Source organism: Xiphophorus couchianus, chromosome 10, assembly GCF_001444195.1.
Source record: "Xiphophorus couchianus chromosome 10, X_couchianus-1.0, whole genome shotgun sequence".
Lineage (NCBI taxonomy): Eukaryota > Metazoa > Chordata > Actinopteri > Cyprinodontiformes > Poeciliidae > Xiphophorus > Xiphophorus couchianus.
In genome coordinates this window covers 2,202,528-2,223,696 of record NC_040237.1, presented here as the reverse complement: position 1 = coordinate 2,223,696, position 21,169 = coordinate 2,202,528, and the positions used below count along the sequence as shown (strand labels likewise).

The 21,169-nt window shown below is 35.9% G+C and overlaps 1 protein-coding gene across 2 annotated transcripts; it reads right to left on the bottom strand.

The window, feature by feature from the left end:
• Window positions 1–336: 336 nt before the first annotated feature.
• LOC114151963 (serine/threonine-protein kinase tousled-like 2) lies at window positions 337–15,866 on the bottom strand. Of its 2 annotated transcripts, XM_028029533.1 has the most exons (21): window positions 15,285–15,866; window positions 12,821–12,915; window positions 10,275–10,346; window positions 9,642–9,711; window positions 8,751–8,788; window positions 8,495–8,587; window positions 7,675–7,776; window positions 6,858–6,950; window positions 6,596–6,706; window positions 6,372–6,508; window positions 5,279–5,428; window positions 4,668–4,734; window positions 4,478–4,575; window positions 4,190–4,271; window positions 3,912–4,003; window positions 3,741–3,830; window positions 3,404–3,573; window positions 2,299–2,431; window positions 2,089–2,200; window positions 1,900–2,007; window positions 337–1,230 (listed from the first exon to the last, which is right to left on the bottom strand). In XM_028029533.1, the coding sequence occupies exons 2-21, from the start codon at window positions 12,911–12,913 to the stop codon at window positions 1,051–1,053; spliced, it is 2,091 nt and encodes a 696-aa protein (XP_027885334.1). In that variant the 5' UTR covers window positions 12,914–12,915; window positions 15,285–15,866; the 3' UTR covers window positions 337–1,050. The 2 variants fall into 2 exon arrangements, with proteins under 2 accessions (XP_027885334.1, XP_027885335.1); XM_028029534.1 differs by lacking the exon at window positions 8,495–8,587 and having other exon boundaries at window positions 15,285–15,864.
• Window positions 15,867–21,169: the final 5,303 nt, after the last annotated feature.

Sequence of the window (21,169 nt, the reverse complement as noted above, 5' to 3'; positions counted from 1 at the left end):
ATGACCCCGCCGCCATCTTTGTTTCTCTTTCAATAGCTCCGCTTAAGAACGAGCAGCGGCGCCCTCTACTGGATGGCGGCCAAACTACAACACTAAAATAAGGTTTAGCACGTTATTACTTAATCGATTGGAATATTAATCTAATAAACCGCTAATCGACAGTCAATCGTAAATAGTGTTTTTCATCCCTATTTTATATGTTTGACTAAAATACCGCATCTAGTTTAGTGTTAAATATCTTTTTAAATCATGTTTTAGTGGAACAAACACTTTCAGCTAGGTGAATTTGACTCCTGTCAACATTTTTGGTGAATGAAATAAGACACCATAACCATATGATAACCAAATACTTTTTAATGATCTCATTAATTATTTCAGTTGAGTCGCAACTCACAACACTCACCCAGAGTCAACCTGCCCCTCCAGTTTAAGGTTAGCAACATTAGGAGGGGGAATCTAATGGAAAAATATGGACTTCATTAAAATAAAAAGCTGACTTCAAGTACAGTTACAGAAAATAGGTCAAAACTAATCACTCTCTCCAGAATTAGCTCTCTTCTGTTTCAAGTCATGAATTAATCTTCAGCGATTTCAAGTCAACAAGACTGCTTTAATTCTCAGTAGTCATCGTTACAGGTATATTTGAAACTGACCATTAAAGATATGATTGACAGTTTGATAGATTTCAAGCAGTATGGGGTAAAACATTATAAATTATTAACTTCTGTAAACTATCCTGAGTATGACCACATGTCATACATCGAAGTGAGTCAATTGTGCAAAACTTTCCAAATGCTCTTTATTTTAGCATGAACAAAGTTCCTTTGCGTAAGACAGGGTTTATGTTAGTGCATGCATATCTGCAAATCTTTGGGTTCTACCGAGCCCACAGCTGGAGGCTTGGGTCCTGCACGTTTGGACCAGTTGGAGGTCCCATCCTCCAGTCCCGCTCCATTCATAGTTTTGGGGTCCCCTCTTTCCTCTGCTCCACATAAACACGACTGTGTAACGTCTCCGTAGTCCTCTGGGTTTCCCGCTTCGTTCTTCATGCTAACTTGAGTTGGAGGCACTGCTGCTGTAGCAGCTGGAGGTGGAGGGACTGGGCAGCAGCGACATCGTGTTGCTGCCCAGGGCTTTACGAATGTTGGGCATCAGGAAGGGGTCGCTGGCCAACTGCAGCACGTCCACGCGGTCCTCCTTGTGGTACGCCAAGCAACGGCGAATAAAAGCCTAGAAAGGAGCCAATAGAGAGGAAATACAAGGATCACCAACGTTCATCTGGTGGCTTCAGTACCACAGAGACGCCAACATTTTTACACATTTTGTCAGAAATATTCTAGCTTTTCACTAAAAAGCTAGAATATTGCAAAAAGACTAGACTAATGCAAAAAAAATTGCATTAGTTTGCAAAAACTGAAAGAGGTTAAAAAAGAGAAAGAAAAGGGAATAAAGAAAGAATAGAAAAAGAAAGAAACGAAAAAGGAGACAGAAAAATAAAGAAAGAAAAAGAGAAATCAATAAAAAGTCAAAGAAAAAAGAAAAAGACACAGAAAGAGGAAGAAAAATGAAGTAGATGGAAAAGAAAGAAGAGAAAGAAAAAAAAGAAACACAGAAAGGAGAAAAAAACAAAAGAAACAAAAAAGAAAGATGGAAAACAAAGGGAAAGAAAAGACAGAAAAGATGGAAAGGGTAGAAAAAAAGAAAAAGAAAAAGAGGAAGGAAAAACACTAAATAAAAGACAGTAGATAATAGGAAGGAAAGGAGGGAAAGGAGGGAGCAAAAGATGGGTAAGGGAAGGACAGAAGGATGGATGGAGGGATGGAAGGACAGAAAGACGGACGGATGGATGGAGTTTGGACGGAGCTTTGACCCATGAACTCCAACCAAAGCGTGTCAAACCTTTGCCTCTGTGGTGACGACGGGCTTTGGGGGGAATTGCACTTCAGTAGCTTTCAGAATGGTGTTTTCTTGGAGGATGTCCTGCTGGGACTGGTTGTGACCAAACGGCTGTGAAAAGGCAAAACGCAGCCGGTTAGAAGGTGAAATGAAACCTCACTAATCCATCAGGTGACGCTGATCAGCGGTTACCTTCCGTCCGTATAAGATCTGGTAGAAGATGACTCCTACTGACCAAACGTCGACCTTGTTGGATATTTTTGGAGGGTCTTCCCCCATTACAAAGCACTCAGGTGGTAAATACCTGCAAGGTTTAGTCACAATTTCAACTTTCTGCAATGTGGTCAGAGATAAAACAGTAATTAACTCTTTAAGTTGTTAAATTTTGGTTTGAGTGTTTACCAGTAGGTCCCTGCTCCTTGTGAAGTCAGATCCATGCCATCAGCAGAGCTGTCGTCGTCCACGATCTTAGACAGGCCGAAGTCGGTGATCTTTATCTCCCCGCACGCCGTGCCGTTAACCAACAAGATGTTCCCTGCAAAAATAATTAGTCATTACAAACAAATCTGAGCATTTAATGAAAATAAGCTGAAGGGTTTAAAAACTATGTGCAACTGGGAGGTCTTCAAGTATCCAATGGTGTTCCACAAGGCTCTGATCTTGGTCCCTTTCTTTATATAATACACACTAACAGTTTAGATCAAATTAAAATCAGTTGAAGGGTTTAAAACCATTTGTCTGGCTGGTCAGTGTGTGCACAAGTGAAACGTCTCATTTTTATGCTGATGACAGTGTCTTATTTTGTGCTGCCAAAACAGTAAAAAGGGCTTTTTAGAAGTTAAAACATATTTCAAGGAATTAATTTCCAAAAATTTGAGATTATTGTTTGCTTTTGTTTTTTGGTGGAAATTTGTAAAAAAAATTTTTTTTTTCACTTGAATAAAATAAACGTGAAACTTTGTGTTTCCCATTTTAGCCTCACTAACATAATCTATAATAAAAGAAGGAACATTTTAAAGCTGTAAAAAATGAACATTACAAAGTTGGCTTAACTTAGAAATGAGTTTTAAAAAATTATAAGAATGTAAAACTATGTTAGGTCAACTTGTAAAAAAATCTTAAGTTATGGCAACTTGTAAAATTTCTCTTAATCATTTTTAGTTTAATCTATTTGCTAAAGACAATTAAGTCAACTAATCGAAGTTGCAACAATATCCTTTTTCAAATGTTTTGAATGTTTTTTAAGACCTTTATTAATCAGTTTGTAAATAAGGAACTTCGTTGGAAATGCTTTGACTGATATCAAGTTGTATTTTAGTCTTTTTTTTATGGGTGTGTGTGCACCATATTATCCATGCTGTATTATAACTGCGTTTTGATGTCGGTAGTTTTATGATTTGCTGCTGCCGTTTTTGCCCAAGTTTCTAATTTTTAAATCTCAATGTGACAAACCTGGTTAAATAAAGGTTAAAAACAAACATAGCTTAATGAAAACATCATGAGGTACCAGGCTTGAGGTCGTAGTGGATGATGGGAGGCCGAATCTGGTTGAGATACTTGAGGGCGTTGACGAGCTGCATGATGATGGAGCGTCCCTCCTTCTCCGTCATCGACTTATTCTGCTTCAAGTAGAAATCCAGATCGTTGCCGCCGCAGTACTCCAGCACCGTGCAGAACCTGGCAACATTCAAAACAACAAGCACTTCTGTTCTAATTAATGATTTCCAGACAAAACTAGCAGAAGGACGAAGAACTGTTAATCATTGTTAGTTGTAGCTATGCAAATCTTTTAAAACTGAAGCATTTAATAAGTTTATCAGCAGAATATTTCTTTAGGAACTTACGAATCTCTGTCGATTGAGAAATAGTCATAGAGTTTGACTATTCTAGGATGGTCGAGTTCTTTGTGGATCCTGTATTCTCTACAGGCGTGTCTGCAAACAGATAAAGGTTATTAAAAATGAAATATTTTCATTAAGTTGGAATCAAAAATGTTTTTGTGCATTTAAACTCACCTGTGGTAGTTTTGCTTCTTCTCTTCTCTCCAGTTCTTGTTGAGCTGATGGATTTTGATGGCTACATATCTCTGTTCTGTTAAATCAAACGCCTGAAAACGAAAACTTTCACTTATTTACCAACATTACAGGATTGTGTTATTATTCAACAGCTGTTTAAATGATCACATTTTAGTCCAACATTAAGCTGACCTCTAGATTTTCCTCTAGCTTACTCAATAATATAAATGGAGGCACACAGAGCAAATGGAGAAATAACACAAAGAGCTTCTGCTTACTTTAAAAACTTCACTGAAACCTCCTCTTCCTAATAAACGTAAAAGCAGGTATCGATCATTCAGTGTGGGATGGTCTCTAAATCTGCAGAGAGAAAAAATGTATTTCACAATTCATTTTATGATTTTTTGCAATAAAAATCAAAAACTTTCTGGTGCTTCTTTAGAAATATTTACATTCAATTTGCAATAAAATGCATGGATTTGTTCTTTATGACAGACTTTGGACACAGCTTTTTAAAAAAACCAAACAATATAATTTAAATATCATTAAACTGGGATAATACATACTGCGAGTTATCCTCATTGTGGATTCTCTTGAGCTCCCGAATGTGCAAATTTCTAACCCTCTCCAGCTGTTCCAGCTCTGTTTGGATCTCTGCTTCTTCCTACAAATCAATCACAGAGACATCTCTCCTCTTTTTCTCAAATGAAACCTGCAGCTCTGACACCGAACTGGAAGAAGGTGAGAGAAAAGCACCTTTTTTAAACGGCCTATTCGAAGTTTGAAAATCTCCTCTTGTTCCCGATACGCAGCCAGCGACAACCTGGATGAGACAGGATCGGAAAACTCAGATTAGACGGATTAAAAATAAAAACCTCAGGCTTTGTGTTACAGTTTGTTGCACTAATATTGTATTTTATTACAAACTGAATAAACAAGGAGCATGTTGACATATTTACACCCCTTATATGTTTGCATTTTGACATGTCACAACTATAAAGGTTTATAGTTAGATGCTTTCCATCTAACATCAACCATTTTCCAGAAAAGAGTCAAACTCGTGAGTGTCCAGATGTACAAAACGGGTAGATAAAAACTTCTAAACACTTGACAAAAATGTGATTTGACAAGTTATTGCTTCATTCAAATGCAAGCCACACTTTTCAGATATATTTTATGTCGGTCAATCGCATAAAATCCGAATAAAACACATTGTAGTTTATGACTTTAAAGTCATAAAATGTGGAAAAGTTCAGTAATTTTCATGCATTTTAAAGGATTTCAAGCACCAGTATGAACCCTGCAAGGCGCATGAACTCATTTGAGAATTGGTGAAGAAATGAGAAATGTCGTTTTTTTGTGCGTACGTTTCATTCTCCTGGCCGTTGTTTCTGCTCTTCCGCTTGTTCTGCTCCATGTTTGGTGGAGGCATCTGGACCACTGGAGGCTTCCTCTTTCCCAGCAGCTTCCTCTGCCTCTCGATGTCCTCCCGCTGCGAGTTGATTTGCTCCTGCTGCCTAAAACACCGAAAAAAATAACAAAATGCTGTCAACACCTTTACTCTTCTGTCTGCAGGGTAAACGCTACGTGTCTGTAAGCAAATAATCTAGGTTATTACAGTTAACTAAGACTAACAAAATGACAAAAACTGAAAATGAGAAAACATTTATGTGAACTGACATAAATAAAAACAGCAATTTAATACGGAAAAATTATAACAAACTGGAACTATATTGTGCGTAATTCAAACAAACTAAAACATACTGAAATTATACATATAATATTAGTTCTCATGTTTATTTATATATTTTTTAGCCTTTCAATTAGATTTTTTCCTCCCACTCAACCAATTTACGTCAGCTGTCGGCAAATTACAGCAGAAAAGTGGCAGCAAAATTTGGGAGAAATTATTAAATTATTGTTGTTGAAGAATAACTGATTATATTTTTTGGTGTACGATAATTGATAATCAAACCTTTTTGAATTCTGCATCTAAAAATTCACCGAAGTATGTAAAAAAAATTAACTGCTATTGTAACTAGTAAAAACTAAACAGAAGCCAAATATTTAACTAATAAAAACTGACAAACAAAAAGTCACAATGAAATAAAACTAAACTATAATGAAAACCCCCAAACCATCATAATCCTGTAAATAATCAAATGAATGTTAAGATAAAGTGAGTTAAATAATGTCCATTCTAATAATTAAAATTTTTTGAAGCGCAATTTTATTTAGAGCGACATCATAATCCAATTTATTTATGGTTTCAGTTGTGTGTGGGTTTTATTTCTGCTTTTATTTTGAATATTTAAAATATGTTCCAGTTCCAACGTTGTTTATCCGTCTTAAGAGATAAAACTTGCATTAATATGGTTGAAAATGGTTCTAAAACAACAATATTATTGTTATTGCAGTAATTACAGGAGCAAGTTATTATCCAGCAAAATGTTTACTGACTTGATGAGTTTCTGGAAGGCGTATCCGTCGGTCCATTGCTCCGTGAAGGACGCTCCGTGGCGAACGGTGGTGAAGTGACCCAAACGCAGGCGATCCTGCATGCTCTTGTCCCTGCAAGCCATTTTCTCCCTCTTTGACTTTAGGAACAGTAAACAAAAGGATGAAGAACTTAAAAATGTAATTAAATGTTTATAGTAGAATTTAAAAATTGAGCACACGCTAACCTGCTCAATTAGCAGCTGCTGGCTTATTTTCACACATTTGTTCAGCCGCTCCTTGTAGCGCTCTAGAATCTTCTGCTGCTCATCGACCTGACGCCTCAGGTCACAGTTAGACTGCAAAGACAAACCAGACAAAAAATATATATTTTTATGAAGAGATGCATCATTTATCATAAAGAAAGCCTGATACAAAACTCTTGTAAATCTAGAAATCCTTCAAACTTGTAAAGTTGTATTTAGAGCAGGAAGTATTTAAATATCTCACCCTCACCAGGTCGTCTATCCTCCCTTCGGTCCTCTTCAGGTCAGAGTTCTTGACCTTTTCTATTGCTTTCAGTTTCAGCAGCGTCAGATCTGACTGAAAAAGTAAGCACATAAAAATCTCCTTCCTAAATAATAAGGCTACACTTTAAATCATAAAAGTACAAAACTGGATGTCGTTTACATTAAATGTGAGTAGCAGTGATGAGGTTTCTCTGTTCTGACAATTAAATACGTCACTATAATCATTTTAAAATAAACTACAACATAATTTTTTGACTCCGTCAATCAAAATATTCAAAAATGAAAAAATATGGTGCTAAAATGTTACTTTTATTTTCTGCATTGTTTGCAGTTTTGTAAAAAAGAAAAGGAAAAATACATGCTGTTATAAATTCTGCTTCAAAACCAAACTTTTTCCAGAAAAAGGCCGTGCGTTTGTCTCTTGCAACTTAATTGTTAGCAAAAATATAAACAAAATAATAGCTAAAAATTTCTTACAACATAGATGTGAACAAAAGTTCACTTAATCTGATCTTAAAAGTTTCAAAAATGGTTAAAAAATAATTTTAATAAAACTCTAGTCATCACACCGAATTTTTTTTTTCAAAATTAATTGAAGGGTAGAAAAGTTACCAAATTAATCAAAACAATTCCAAATACAAAAATTAGTTAATCTGGTTCCAAACTAAATTAAGTATATTCTAACTTGCATAAATATTTACAAAATCTGAGAATAAATGACCACAACAAGTTCACTAAATAAAAATACAGAAGAAAACGACAAATGTTTGAGTTTGGGAGTGAATAAAATTATTTACCTGGATTGCTTTGTGTGAACAGGAAGTTGTAGGAGCCGTCTTAAAGGAGCTGCAGGAAGAGGAGTCGGTGTGGGCGGAGCCAATGGACGAAGGGCTGCCATTCTGAAAGCACAGAAGCAATTAAAGGTGCCATCAAATAAAACTATTAACTATCAAATTATTATACTGTTATCATATTACTTGAAAATGGTCTCAAAACAACAATATTATTGTCTATCGCGATAATTTCTGGGACAATTTATCGTCCAGCAATATTATCGTAACAAGCCTGACAATGATTGTGTCACAGCAATTATTGCCCCACAAACACAAACAACGCATTTCAAAAACATTCCCATTTGTAATACACAATAAAAAAAGGAGTGATTTTTATCACTAAACTGCGAATCGTAGTTGGATTTTTTTTCTAATTTATTTGTATTTATTGGTAAATTGTTTGAACAAAGAGTAGCGAAAATAGTAAAATATTAAGCTTGACAATAAGGGCAGTTTTGGGGGGGAATTTAAAGATAAATTACATTTATCTTGACAAAATATAAATATAAATTCTTACCATGATAACAGATTTATCACAATAAATACAATAAATGCCCACTCCTATATGTCTATGATAATTTGTTGCTTGGCAGGTAAAAAGAAAGAAATCCACAATAAAATAATTTTGCATTTTTAACTAAAAAAAAAAAAAAATCCTTGCACCTTAGTCCTTTCAACTTCCAGTGAAACAGTTTGGACATAAAAAAAAGGAAATCAGAGAAAGACGAAGCTAAAAAGAGATGATGAGGAGCAGAGCAGACTTAAGATGGACGCCAGTTCTCACCGGAGGATAAGACAGAGAGCACTGCGAAGAGGAGCGCAGCAGCAAATGGACGCTTCGCGCAGGACTGGCGCCAGAGCCGCTGCTACCAGCAAACTGGGTGAGGGGCAATTTGGAGAAGGGAACCAAATCAAGAGAAAGGGAAGAATAGTAATTCAGTAAAAGACAAATAAAGAATTTCCCTGCACAAGCATGAAGTTCAGACAGGAAAGCTTGAAGGAGAGTTGAAGTAAGTTACACATGATATAACTGGACTCACCTCAAAATAATCATTTAGCTTTTGCCCTTTTCCCTTTCCTACAATGAATCAAAAAATGCACAAAGAAGATTAAACAATTCAATTATTATTTTTTATTTAGAACATGATGGCAGTATAAAATAACAGACATAAACAAGAAATACAAGAGACATTTTTTGTAGTTATAGTAATCTTAACATGTTTGAAGAGGAGTAAGAAGAAGTAACTCCTACCCCATAAACTCGTACTACGTTTTCAGATGTAAAATAAAAGTTACACAAATTAATAGTAAGCATTTTACACAGTATAGACATATACTGCAATATATTTAAGTCTAAATAAATACATACATTATTTACTACACCTTTTTACCCTTATTGGCCAAAAAGGTGTCGCTGAGACACATTTTTACAGGCCAACTTCGTGGTACCGTAACTCTGCAAAACTTTGTGCTATCTGAAAAATCCCAACGGTTTCTGAAAGGGGAGATGTTGCGCTTTCCAGCCAACAATGGGTTATTACGGTAATTTCACTCCCGTCACTGCAGGGAGCATTTTTTTCTTTGGTTAACTCTGATGAAATACACTTTTATAAACGGTTTAATTTGTAAATAACTGCTAGATACTGAAAGCTCCAGCTGTTATGGAGAAATGGGCAAAAATATTTACTCAGGACATTTAAAGAACTTTGTACAAGCAAAAATATTCAGGTGGAAATTTTAAACTTGGGCCTTGAAAGCTTAACAACGTCTTGACGCTGACATAATTAAATCTAACAGCTGCAGTGAAAAGCTCAGGTTTGAGATGTTTTTGACTTTATATTTAAAGTCTAAAGTTAAGCAAACATGTGATTCATTTCAGTTAAATATCTCAAATTATATTGATGTTCTGTTAGGAAGCAGGTTGGGCGTACCTTGGCTGCTGCTGTCAAAGATGTCGCCTTTTCTTTTCTTGCTTCTCCCATTGGCCTTTCTCTCCAGAGACTGAAACAAGCAAAAACCAGCTTCTATTTTTAAGTGTTTAAAGAAATAAATAGCCAATTTATACCTGCACTATCAGAACACTTTGAAAAACAAAAAATTAAAGTGAGATTGACTTAAACAAAAAGTTAAACATGTTCTTCACTTAATGCAGTGGTTCCCTAAGTGTGGGGCACTTAGGGAAGGGGCACCAGGGGGGAGCGGAAAGCCGTATGGATGAATGAAAAAAAAACAAAAAAACATTTACACAAAAGTGTTTCACTGTAAAGATGGTTTGTAGTGTGTTTTGTTGCAACCTGAAGTGTGAAATAAACTTCAGTGGAGTTTGAAAGCAAAATATGTGTATAGGTTTAAGTCTGGTTGAACGATGTGTGCGCCCAGTTGATTTATTTTTCTTTTTTGGGGGGGATTTTATTGTAATCCATAGAGAGGCCCAGGAGAAAATCTTTGGGAACCACCGACTTAATGCAAACATATAACTGTAATAAATATATTCTTATAGAAAAAAGCTAGTTACAACTTAAAAAGACAATAAAAAAGCATTAAATAATTTTTTCCCGACCAACCTCTGGTTCCTTGTCACTCAGAGACCCAGTGCTGCACTGAGACTGGTTTGATGATTCGCTGTTGGCAGAAGTCTGCAACAAACAGAAACAAAAGACATGATCTCCTGCTTTGACATATGCTATAAATAAATCTAAATATTGAAATCTGAGAGGTTAAAATACATCTTAGAGATGACTGGAGACCTTTTCCTGATGAGATTATTTGGAAAATTGACTCAGATTCAATTCATTCCTCAAAACGGCAACAAAAAACATTTTCGGACGTTTTAGTTGGAAACTAAAACTAAAACTAATGTTTTAGGAAATTCCAGTGAAATTTCAGTGCCCTGGAGTCAAACATTTTGTTTTCGTGTAGGTAGAGAAGCTAGTGCAAATTCTTGAACCAATTAGCCTAGTCACAAGGCACAAGAATGACTAAATTCATTCACTCATTTCTCAACTTGAAAACCTGAGTTTTTCCACAAACACATCTCAGGATTAACTGAATCAAATAATGGTTGCTTTTTGTTTCCCGAAGAGTGGAAATAGAAGTAGTTTCGAGCCATAATAGCCAACATTTGCATCATATCATGCACCCGGCTTGAGCTGTGGTACCATTTCAGTGTCACTTGTGTCTAGAGAAACAAAGAGCTGCTGGCCGGCATCCATGTCAGCCAACACAAAGCTCTTCTTGTTTTACCTTCAGCCCAGTAAAACAGACCGTTCTGCTCAAGAGGAATCCCTGAACGCAGAACAGAGAGGACTTTCAAACCTTTCTAAACTCGAACAGAAACATCATTCTGTTACACTTTAGGATTACTGTCTACTCCAAGACTATGCCATACATGCTGGGTGAAAAACTGATGAATAAATTTACCTTTGTTGTAAATCAAATAAAAAAAGCAGCTGTATTTCCAAGTTCATTTTGAATTTAAGTCAAATGTTAAGACGTCTTTGCAAAGAGAATTTCCGTTTTGGACAAGAGGTGGGGAGAGTAACCACAAATGGTACTCAAGTATGAAGAGTAACACTTCTTCAACTTTTCTAGAAGCCTGGTTGGTTTGGTTGTGTTGGGTTAGTTTGTTTCGTTGAGTTGGTTGGGTGGTTGGTCTGGTTTTTCTGGGCTAGTTGGTTGGTTGGTTGGTTTGTTTCGTTGAGTTGGTAGATTTGGTTTGGTTTTGATGAGTTGGTTGGTTGGTTGGTTTTGTAGAGTTGGTAGATTTGGTTTGGTTTTGTTGAGTTGGTTGGTTGGTTGGTCTGGTTTTTCTGGGCTAGTTGGTTGGTTGGTTGGTTTTGTTGAGTTGGTAGATTTGGTTTGGTTTTGATGAGTTGGTTGGTTGGTTGGTTTTGTTTAGTTGGTAGATTTGGTTTGGTTTTGATGAGTTGGTTGGTTGGTTTGGTTTTGTTGAGTTGGTAGATTTGGTTTGGTTTTGATGAGTTGGTTGGTTGGTTTGGTTTTGTTTAGTTGGTAGATTTGGTTTGGTTTTGATGAGTTGGTTGGTTGGTTTGGTTTTGTTGAGTTGGTAGATTTGGTTTGGTTTTGATGAGTTGGTTGGTTGGTTTGGTTTTGTTGAGTTGGTTGGTTGGTTTGGTTTTGTTGAGTTGGTAGATTTGGTTTGGTTTTGATGAGTTGGTTGGTTGGTTTGGTTTTGTTGAGTTGGTTGGTTGGTTTGGTTTTGTTGAGTTGGTTGGTTGGTTTGGTTTTGTTGAGTTGGTAGATTTGGTTTTGTTTTGTTGAGTTGGTTGGTTGGTTTGGTTGAGTTGGTTGGTTTGGTTTGGTTGAGTTGGTTGGTTGGTTTTGTTGAGTTGGTTTGGATGAGTTGGTTGGTTGGTTTGGTTGAGTTGGTTGGATGGATTGGTTTTGTTGCGGCTGTTTGATTTTATTGGGTGGGTTGGTTGGCTGCTTGGGTTTTGTTTTGTTAGGTTGGTTGGTTTTGTTGGATAAAGATTCAGTTTTCACATGAATATTTAATCTATTAATGGGGTAAAATCTATTATAACCAATCTGGTCTTGTACAAAAAACTAATTAGCCCCTAAACCCTTTAACCAAGTTTGACATCCTTGGCAACAACAACTTTCATCAACAATTTGTGTTAACTGACTGTAGCTGTTTTTTCCATTGACCACTTAATTGCACAAACTGGAATTACAAAAATAAGTTTGTTAAATGGAAATACCCCAATTAAAAAGAAAAAAGAAGTCAAGTTAGGACAAAGTGGTTTTCAGCTGTCTCAAAATTAGAGTATTTCACAAAACTGCAAATGGAAACACTTTTTCAGATCGCACAAGTCACATGATCAACAATCGGATGTTACAACTGGCAGAAAAGGGCAACTTTGCATTGTCAGACAGGTTCTATTTTTTGGGGTATCTAATTTTAGGGTAGTAAAACCCCAACCAAAATCCGTTGGTAGGGCTAGCAGTTGGTTTGATACGTTTTGTTCCCTTAATAAAATAAATAATTTTAAATTGATTAGGTTGTCTTTATCTGACATTAAAATTAATTTATTGATCTGAAATATTTAAGTGAGACAAAAATCTTGAAGGGGCAACAGTGTATACCAACCTTGGCAACACCAACTCCGGTGAATCGAGCCTCGAGAAGTTCCTGCCGACGTGGGTCGAGGCTGAGACTCTGGCCCTGAAGTCCTTCCATCATGCCTAGAGAACAACCCCAGTGAGAAAAATTACAACTTAGCCGGGTTGGGTTGGTTCCACAAGAACCAACAAAGACATTCTGTCCCTCTCAAGCAACAAAAGATAAAATTCCTTACAGTCAAATGGTTCACCTGGGGCTAAATTAGATTAGCAAATATCACAGGTAGTTAAAGCATGATTGTTTTATTACTTCATGGAAAATTTCTAATAAAAAAAACATCTTGGAAGGTCAGCGACTCCTGTGGAGTTTTTTGGCACGGATAATTATGGATTATAGCTAATTAAAGCCCAAAATTCAGTTCGTTAGGTAATCAGAGTAGGCCTGTCACAATTATGAGTTTGGCTGGATGATAAATTAGCCCAGAAGTTATTGTGATACATGATAATATGGTTGTTTTTTTTTTTGTTTTTTTTTTTCCATTTTTTTTTTTTCTCCGAAGAGTTTTTGCGGCACTAGTGGCTCGTATATTTTTTGTACAGTAGGCAGACAGGAAGGAGGGTGAGGAGAGGGGGAAAGACATGCGGCAAAGGTCGTCAGGACCGGGAGTCGAACCCGCGACGTCCGCGTCGAGGACTAAGGCCTCCAAACGTGGGGCGTGCTAACCCCCTGCGCCACCACAGCACGCCCCGATAATATGGTTGTTTTGAGACCATTTTCAAGTACTATCATGGTAATGACATAATAATGTAAAAACACATTCTTAAAGACAAATAAACCTTAAATTCTCATGAATATTTAACAGTGGAACTGGAAAACATTTTAAATAACCAAATTAAACAAACAATAGAAATAAATAAAATGGATTATAAAATTTCTGTAAATAAAATTGTCCTTCAAAAAAAGGGTTAGTTCAGCACCAGACTGAAGACTTTTGTCACTGTTTTTGGTAGAAAGGAAGAAAGAAAAAAGAAAAAAAAGAGACTGAAAAGAAAAAAAATTATTATGCAAAAGAAAATTATTTAACTCATTTTAATTTATCATGCAATTAAAAATGTATTCCTTATTGTGACAAGTCTAAATAAGAGCTCAACAAGAAGACAACAAAAAAAGATTTTCAGTGTAGAAATGTTAGTAATGACCAAGCAATGTCCTTCCCAAAATTAATTAAGACTTTTGACTTGACAATTGTACTGCTCTGTCTTCTCAAACCCCAGTAGGTCGTGCTCATTCTGAGCCCGGTTCTGGTTCTGATGGAGGTTTGTTCCGGTTAAAGGGGAGTTTTTCCTCTCCACTGTCGCTACTTGCATTCTTGGTATGAGGGATTGCTGCAAAGTCAGCAACACAAGCAACGTTGCTAAAATGCAAGTCACTGACTCGAGGCAATCTGCTGACAGAAAACTTAAGGTAACTATGTCATGAACTGAACTTAATAGGAATGTATTTGATTGAATAGACTTTATTTTGTAATTTTTTTCATGAAAACATATTCAAACAAACTGACTATCTATAGTGCATACACTATATAACACATGGAGATAGTTTTCTATAGGCAGAGATTTCTGTTTTAGTGATTATTAGTCTTATGTTATATTTTAGTTTCCTGAAAAACATAATTCTACATTTTTATTATTGTAGTTGTAAGCAATAGAATAAATAAAACACATAAAATTAATGAGTTTATTAATACAGCCTACACCAATTAGCAATTGCTTTTTAAATAAAATTAAACATTTTCATTTAATTGTAATTATTAAAATAAAACTTTTCAGTCATTTTCTAATTTATTTAGATGAACCTGGATAACAAAAAGCAACAGAGGAATTTTTTAAACATTTACATCCTTGAAAATGTGTTTGTATTTTATATTGTTAATATTAAAATCCTAAATTAATAAAATGTTCTATAAAAAGCATCGAAAGACCTACTATCAGACAGGACATTGCAAAATAAATGTTAGCAAAAATACCAATAGATATTACATTAAATCAATATTTTTATTGAATAAACGGAAGAAAATACTTGGAATGATTCAAACTGCATTGAAATAAATTCTTTCTTTTAGAAAGAATTTTTAACAATATGATTCATGACAGTTTGGGACGTTAAACCGTGTTTAACGTAAATACTTATTAAAATATTTAACCAGTTTCACGGAAATCTACTCAAAAGAAGTCAGATTAAAAACAGTCGACGTCCCTGACCAACCACCGGATTGAGATTACCTAACCCGTCCAATGTTGGCCGTGCTAATTAACATTTTACCCTACAGTTTATTTACCAAAAACAAAACTGTAGCTCACCAAAAGGGCTGTCATAATGGAATAAACACCAGAAACAAATAGTAATAGCAGCACAAAATGAGAGTGATTAGCAAGGATAGCGAAGTTATCTAGCGAGCTAAGGTTAATATTAGCTAGGACGAAGGTCTCACCTGGAAAACCTTTAGCAGTTTTCACAGCCAGATACGGTCCTATAAAAGATGTGGTCCGTCCATTTCAGAGACAGCAAACTCATCAACAGCTCCCCGGTCCAAGCACCCGATATAACTCTGTTTGAACTGAGATATCCATTTATAATTAAGTCAAATTTGAGGAGACACTTGTTAGCTTAGCTAATGCTAGCTACACAAAGCGGTGCGGCTCGCTCCTGCCGGTGTCATCCGGACGGAAGGCCGTGATCCTCGGGTTTTCCTCGTCTGACTCGGTGGCCCTGCGTGGGCAGGCCGGGAGCTGTCAGTGCTCTGAATCCCCTTAAACAAGTGTTGTCACATTTCTGTCTCGGTTGATCTAATCTTTTGGCATCATCGAGCGTCTAAAGCGGCAAGAGTCGGTGTGTTTAAATCCATCGTTTTTTTCTAATGACTAAAGATCACAACCTTCAGTATCACCAAGGCCGTACAGGAGCTCCAGAGGAAACTGACACTGATGTTTCCCAAGCCGAGTGCTGGTTTGATGTAACCTCCACCCCGATTTACAATGCACACGGTGATCAAGGCTGAAACTGGGAGGATAAGAAACCTTTACAAGGACCCAGACCTCCAGGGGGTCTGTGCAAGCAAACCTCATCATTTAGGATGCATCAAATCACTTTAATGACATTATCTCTCTCTGGTCACATTGTTTTTGCGCAGAGTTATTTCTGACCCAGCTTGTGTCATTTTAAAAATGAAAATGCATTTGTTTTGCATTTCTTTAATTCAACATGACAAACATTAAACGGCATATTTTCAGTTCAGACGTTTAAGGTAATTTTTCTTTTTGTGTGGAATTCAGTGAACTGATTTTAGATGCACAAACTGTGATGGGCTTTTATCGTATCGTTTATCATTTATTGTGATACATTTCCTGGTATGATAATTCTGATTTATTCCAATTATTGATGTTGAAGAGCTCTCAAAACTGTCCGTATTATTGGGATTGTTAGTTTTACTATTTTCTCCTCTGTTTGTTCAATTAAAATATCAATAAATATTTGACAATATGATTAAATGCAGTCACTGTGTGCAGTATAGTGATATAAATCACACTTTTTGGTGCGTAACCAGTGTTATAAAGAAGCATTTTACTAATGGGAACATTTTTCTAGAGCAATATTTGTGTTTGCAGGGCTTTGATCGCTTAGCTAAAACGGAGGTAATAAATAGTTCTTATCGTCATTTATCATTATCACAATAATACCACAAAATATTGTGATAAACTTTAAGTCCATCGCTCACAAGACACAAGAAAAAGTCTTGTGTCTTTTTCAGACATAAGACTAATCCTGTCTGAAAAATCATCCTCTACAATATATCTACAATACTTTCAAAATTATTTGTACATTTTGAACTCTTCCACATTTTTTCATACAGTCTTCAGTTTACTTTACTAACGGAAAGAATCCCCTCAGCATGATGCTGCAACTGCCATGTTTCAGTGTTGGTATGATTATGTGTAGTTTTTAAACCAACATGGACCACAAAGTTCAGTTCTGGTCTCGTCTTAGCATTTTCTTCCTTATGTTTGTAGTTTCCTTTCCAGGGCTGGTACAACGTCTTCTGGGGGCTCAAACACAACTGGATTTGGGGCCCATTATTTTAATTTATCCAGGGTGTACTCTACTTCATTTTGGTTGATTGCATGAAATCCCTATAATGTGAAGACTGTGATTGTGACATGTCAATTCTATTTAATTTTCAAATTTCTATAACTTCTCCAGAGTCCATAATAAATATGTGAACTCTGCAGAAGCATTATCTCATATTCTGAAATATTCTAGGGCAGAGGTGTTTTTGCTCTCAGTCCAGCTCAATAAAACTTGTTATGTAACATTTTGTGAAAAGATATCTTAGTATTTCCAAAAGGAAATAGATGGTCATTTTTAAAGAACCACCATTTTATTTCGGTTTTTAGGTTTAAAACAAAGAAAAATATAAAACATTTACAAAAAAAAAAGGGGGTGCTGATGTTTACTTTAAAGTGGTGTAAGAAAAAAAACAGTTTCCAACATAATGATAAGGGAAAAAATAATAAATATTACTCATACTTGAGTCATGTTGTTGTGGAAATTTGAAGCAGGATTTATAAAATAAATAAAAATAAAAAAATACTGCTAAAATCTGCATTTGTTGCATCTACATTTACAAAAAAGAATGTTAGTTCTGCACTAGATTCTGAGCACTAATAAAACAAGAAGAGACTACTATCACTCAGGATTTGTCCCAGATATTTATAGATTTGATGTATTTGTCCAATAAAAGTCTTTGAATGTTCGTTACAATGTATAGAAATATTTGTGTCACTGCCAGAACTTTGTACCTAAGCAGAACTTCATCAATCTCACTTTAAGTTGTAGTGAAGAAAGAATCCGCCTGCCGTTTTGTGCTGCAGAACAGGCTCCACCAGAGGTCGCTGTTTGACAGTAGAATATCACAATGAAGAGGAAATTTACTGGAAATCAGTCAGATCCCATTTTGATCAAGGTTTTGTATTTAACACTAACACAGATGTATTTTTGAAACAATTGGTGCAACATAGGCTTGCTTTTTATGTTAAACATAAATCAAAACTTTTAAAAGAAACACATTTTAACATCTATTTAACCCAAAATGTCTTCTTGTGACGTAAATTCACATTAGTCCCATGTGGGAATTTATTTATGATTTATGATCAATAACTAATGCAACCTGAACTCCCTTTGAATAATCTATTAAGTGAAAAAATATAATTTATACGACAGTTTTAAAGTTAATTATCACATTGGATGATTTCTTAAAAGGTTTTGGTGTTTAAATGCATGGTTGGAAAGTTCATCAGACTGAATAAATTTACGTTTGAAACAGATCTCATTAGCTGGCAGCAACTCACCTGAAAAAAAGTTTATTTGGCGCATTTCCAATAAAATCTCACATAGGAAATACCAACATTGTGAACAGGAAGTGAAGCTTATTTTGTGGAACAGCATCCTTCCCTTTAGTTTGACTTTTCAATCATGCTAAATTTCCTATAGTCATGGTCATATTTCAAATGTATGTTACCAATCCTGCAGAACATTTTCAGAAAAATCACCAGCCTTTACATTTCAGCTTATAACATAATAATATAAAAAGACTTTTTTCAAAATGTATATCTTGTCCTGCTTCATCTTCGGCAGGTGCTCAAGAATATCTGCACTGTGCCTTAGATATTCATAAAAAATCTAAGATTTAAATCTCATGCTAAATTTTGATAAAACTAAAGTGATGTATCTTTAAAAATAAAAGTATAAAATCAAGCAGAAAGTACATGTCAAATTCTTACAATAAATAATAAGTTGATTGAACACGTATGAGTTCACAAAAACCTTTATGCATCACAGTGACACTAAAAAAAACTTGGACTTTTATTTTAAAAACAAATAATTCCCTTTTGAAGCAATAAAAAAGGTTTGGAAGTCAGTTTATTACACATTCATATTTAAATCATTTCTTCCTTAAGAAGTTCCAGGAAGTTTTCTGAGGCCATTTTTATCCCACGTTTTCACTTCCCAGGAAAAAAGAAATAAATTTAACTGTGTACTTCAGTTCTAGTTTAAAGTAATCCACATCACACAATTTCTGTTAGCTTATTTTTTATTGTTTGTTTGTTTTTAGACATGCCTTGTTAACTTTAATTGATTTTAAATCCTCAACATATGTCAAAGTTGTCTGTGATGAAGGAGGATGTGAGTCCTTTATTCAAAGTAATATTTTGTGGGTTTAACTATTTATGCTCCGATAAAATCAACCATAACATCCTCTGATCCTGAGCAGATTTTTACAGAAAAAAGCTGTGTGTGGGTAGTTTATGGGACCCGCAGCTCAGGCTTTGTTCATTAATTATGTGTGAACGTTAACCCATTCCTCTGTTCTTGAAGTGATTATGATACGGTTTCACAGGATACACGCTGTAAAATGACCACAAGTTTGTGGCTAGAACATTGACTGCACAGCTGTGTCTCAACATTTCTCTCTCCTTTTGCTCTACTTTGTTGTAGCAACACCTTTAAGGTGATATTACAGTGACTCTGCATAAGTTTTAAAGTGTAGACGACGTCACACTGACCAACGCCAACAGTTCTGCAGTTTGTGTGGAGTTATTGCTCAGTACCAGTGACTATTTTGGACTTCTTAGTGGAAACATTTGCAAAAACAAATGGCCTGAGTAAGTAAAGAATTGCAGCCTATAACGTTCTGGAGTTTGGAGTCAGTAGTTACCATTACTATAAAATGAAATTACAAAAATAAATTTGCTAATGGAAACACGCCGATTTCGAAAAAGTTCACGCTTTTCGATAAAGTTTTTGCACTAGGATGAGGTCATAATGGTTTTTCAGCCGTATCGAAACACTTTTTTTACATCACGCCAGTCACGTGAACACTACAAGTGAAACCAACGAAGAAGACGAAGACAGGGAGTAGTAGGAGGATGATAGTTTGCTTCTCACCCCCTTAAAAAACTTCACATAAGTAGCTGCTCTGAAGTATAAGAGGCCTGGTGCCCCAATGCCTGAATAAGAAGCTGACTATGGGGGAATATTTCTGCCGTAATTCGAGAGCACACATTTTCAGTCTGGCAGCAGGATTTTATGTCTTTTGTGCTAACATTTTCAGTTTGACAGCAAGACTTTGTGTCTTCCTTCTCAAAAGTCATAATGCTTGTACTCAAAACTTCTGCTCTCTTTCAAATATTCACTGTGCTTTCTCAAACCTTTCTCCTCGCCTCAAAACTTGTCTCTGCTCGGATCAAATCTCCGCTTGCAAACCTCTCTGCTCGTGCTTGGAACGAAAAAGTACCGTCGCCTAGCAACCTCTCAGCCAATAGAATGAGAGTGTTATACTGAGTGCGTTTGTTTACTTGTAGTGGGTGTGCCTGCATGACTACTATCAATTATAGCAGAAAAATTGACGTCCCGTCCCGTGGCTGAAGTATATCTCATGTAACTGTTTACATTCGTCGCTGCCATGAATTTTAGTGACTTATTGGGTGAACAACCTTATTCATGTGTGATTTTAATTTTCTATTTAATGAAAACATTAAATAGCATTCGTTTTGAAATTGAATCTGTCATGTTTTTTTGATATAACTTGCTGGAGTGCAAAAAATTGCAAAAAAAGGCGGAAGAGGTTTGGATAGATTGTCTTTTGGTTGTCCCAGTATCTCATATCCTGGGACCTGGCAATTTTGCCAAGTATCTCTGCACTTCCTGGATGGCATCAGCTGTGGCACTTTTGGTCTGCCTGCCCACTTCGATGTTGCCAAAAGTTAGCTTAAAAACCAACAAATTAGCATTTAAATTGGCATTTGTTGGTTTTTGAACTGCAAAAGATCTGACATTCTTTTGGCAGTGCATGCCGTGGACAGACATGCTTCCTTATAGACACGATTCATGTCGTCAGTGTCAATTCGAAATAGTTCCTGTATAGGTCATGTCACTTTCTTGTAGCGATATGCGCACCGACACAGGGTTTCGCGCCATGAGCTTTGACACATCGGTGTTACTAGAAACCTTCAAAAGTCAGAACTGAAGCAAAAATGGTCTGAATACATCAAGTATCTAAACACTTTGAATAACAAGTATTCGCCACCACTTTTAAATCCCTGGCTAGTGTGCTGGTTTGTTAGGTCTCCATGCTACTGGTTGTAGGCAACATTTTTCTCTACTTCTTCCTCCTCATTAGAAGACAAATCACCAATAAATCTGCATTTTATGTTCTTCTATTCAAGTTGGAGACTTTGCAATCTCTACTTTCTTCTTTGATCATCATTGTGTCGCCATTGTGTCTGACTCCAGGGGTCTTGGGGCAACATTTCCCTCTTT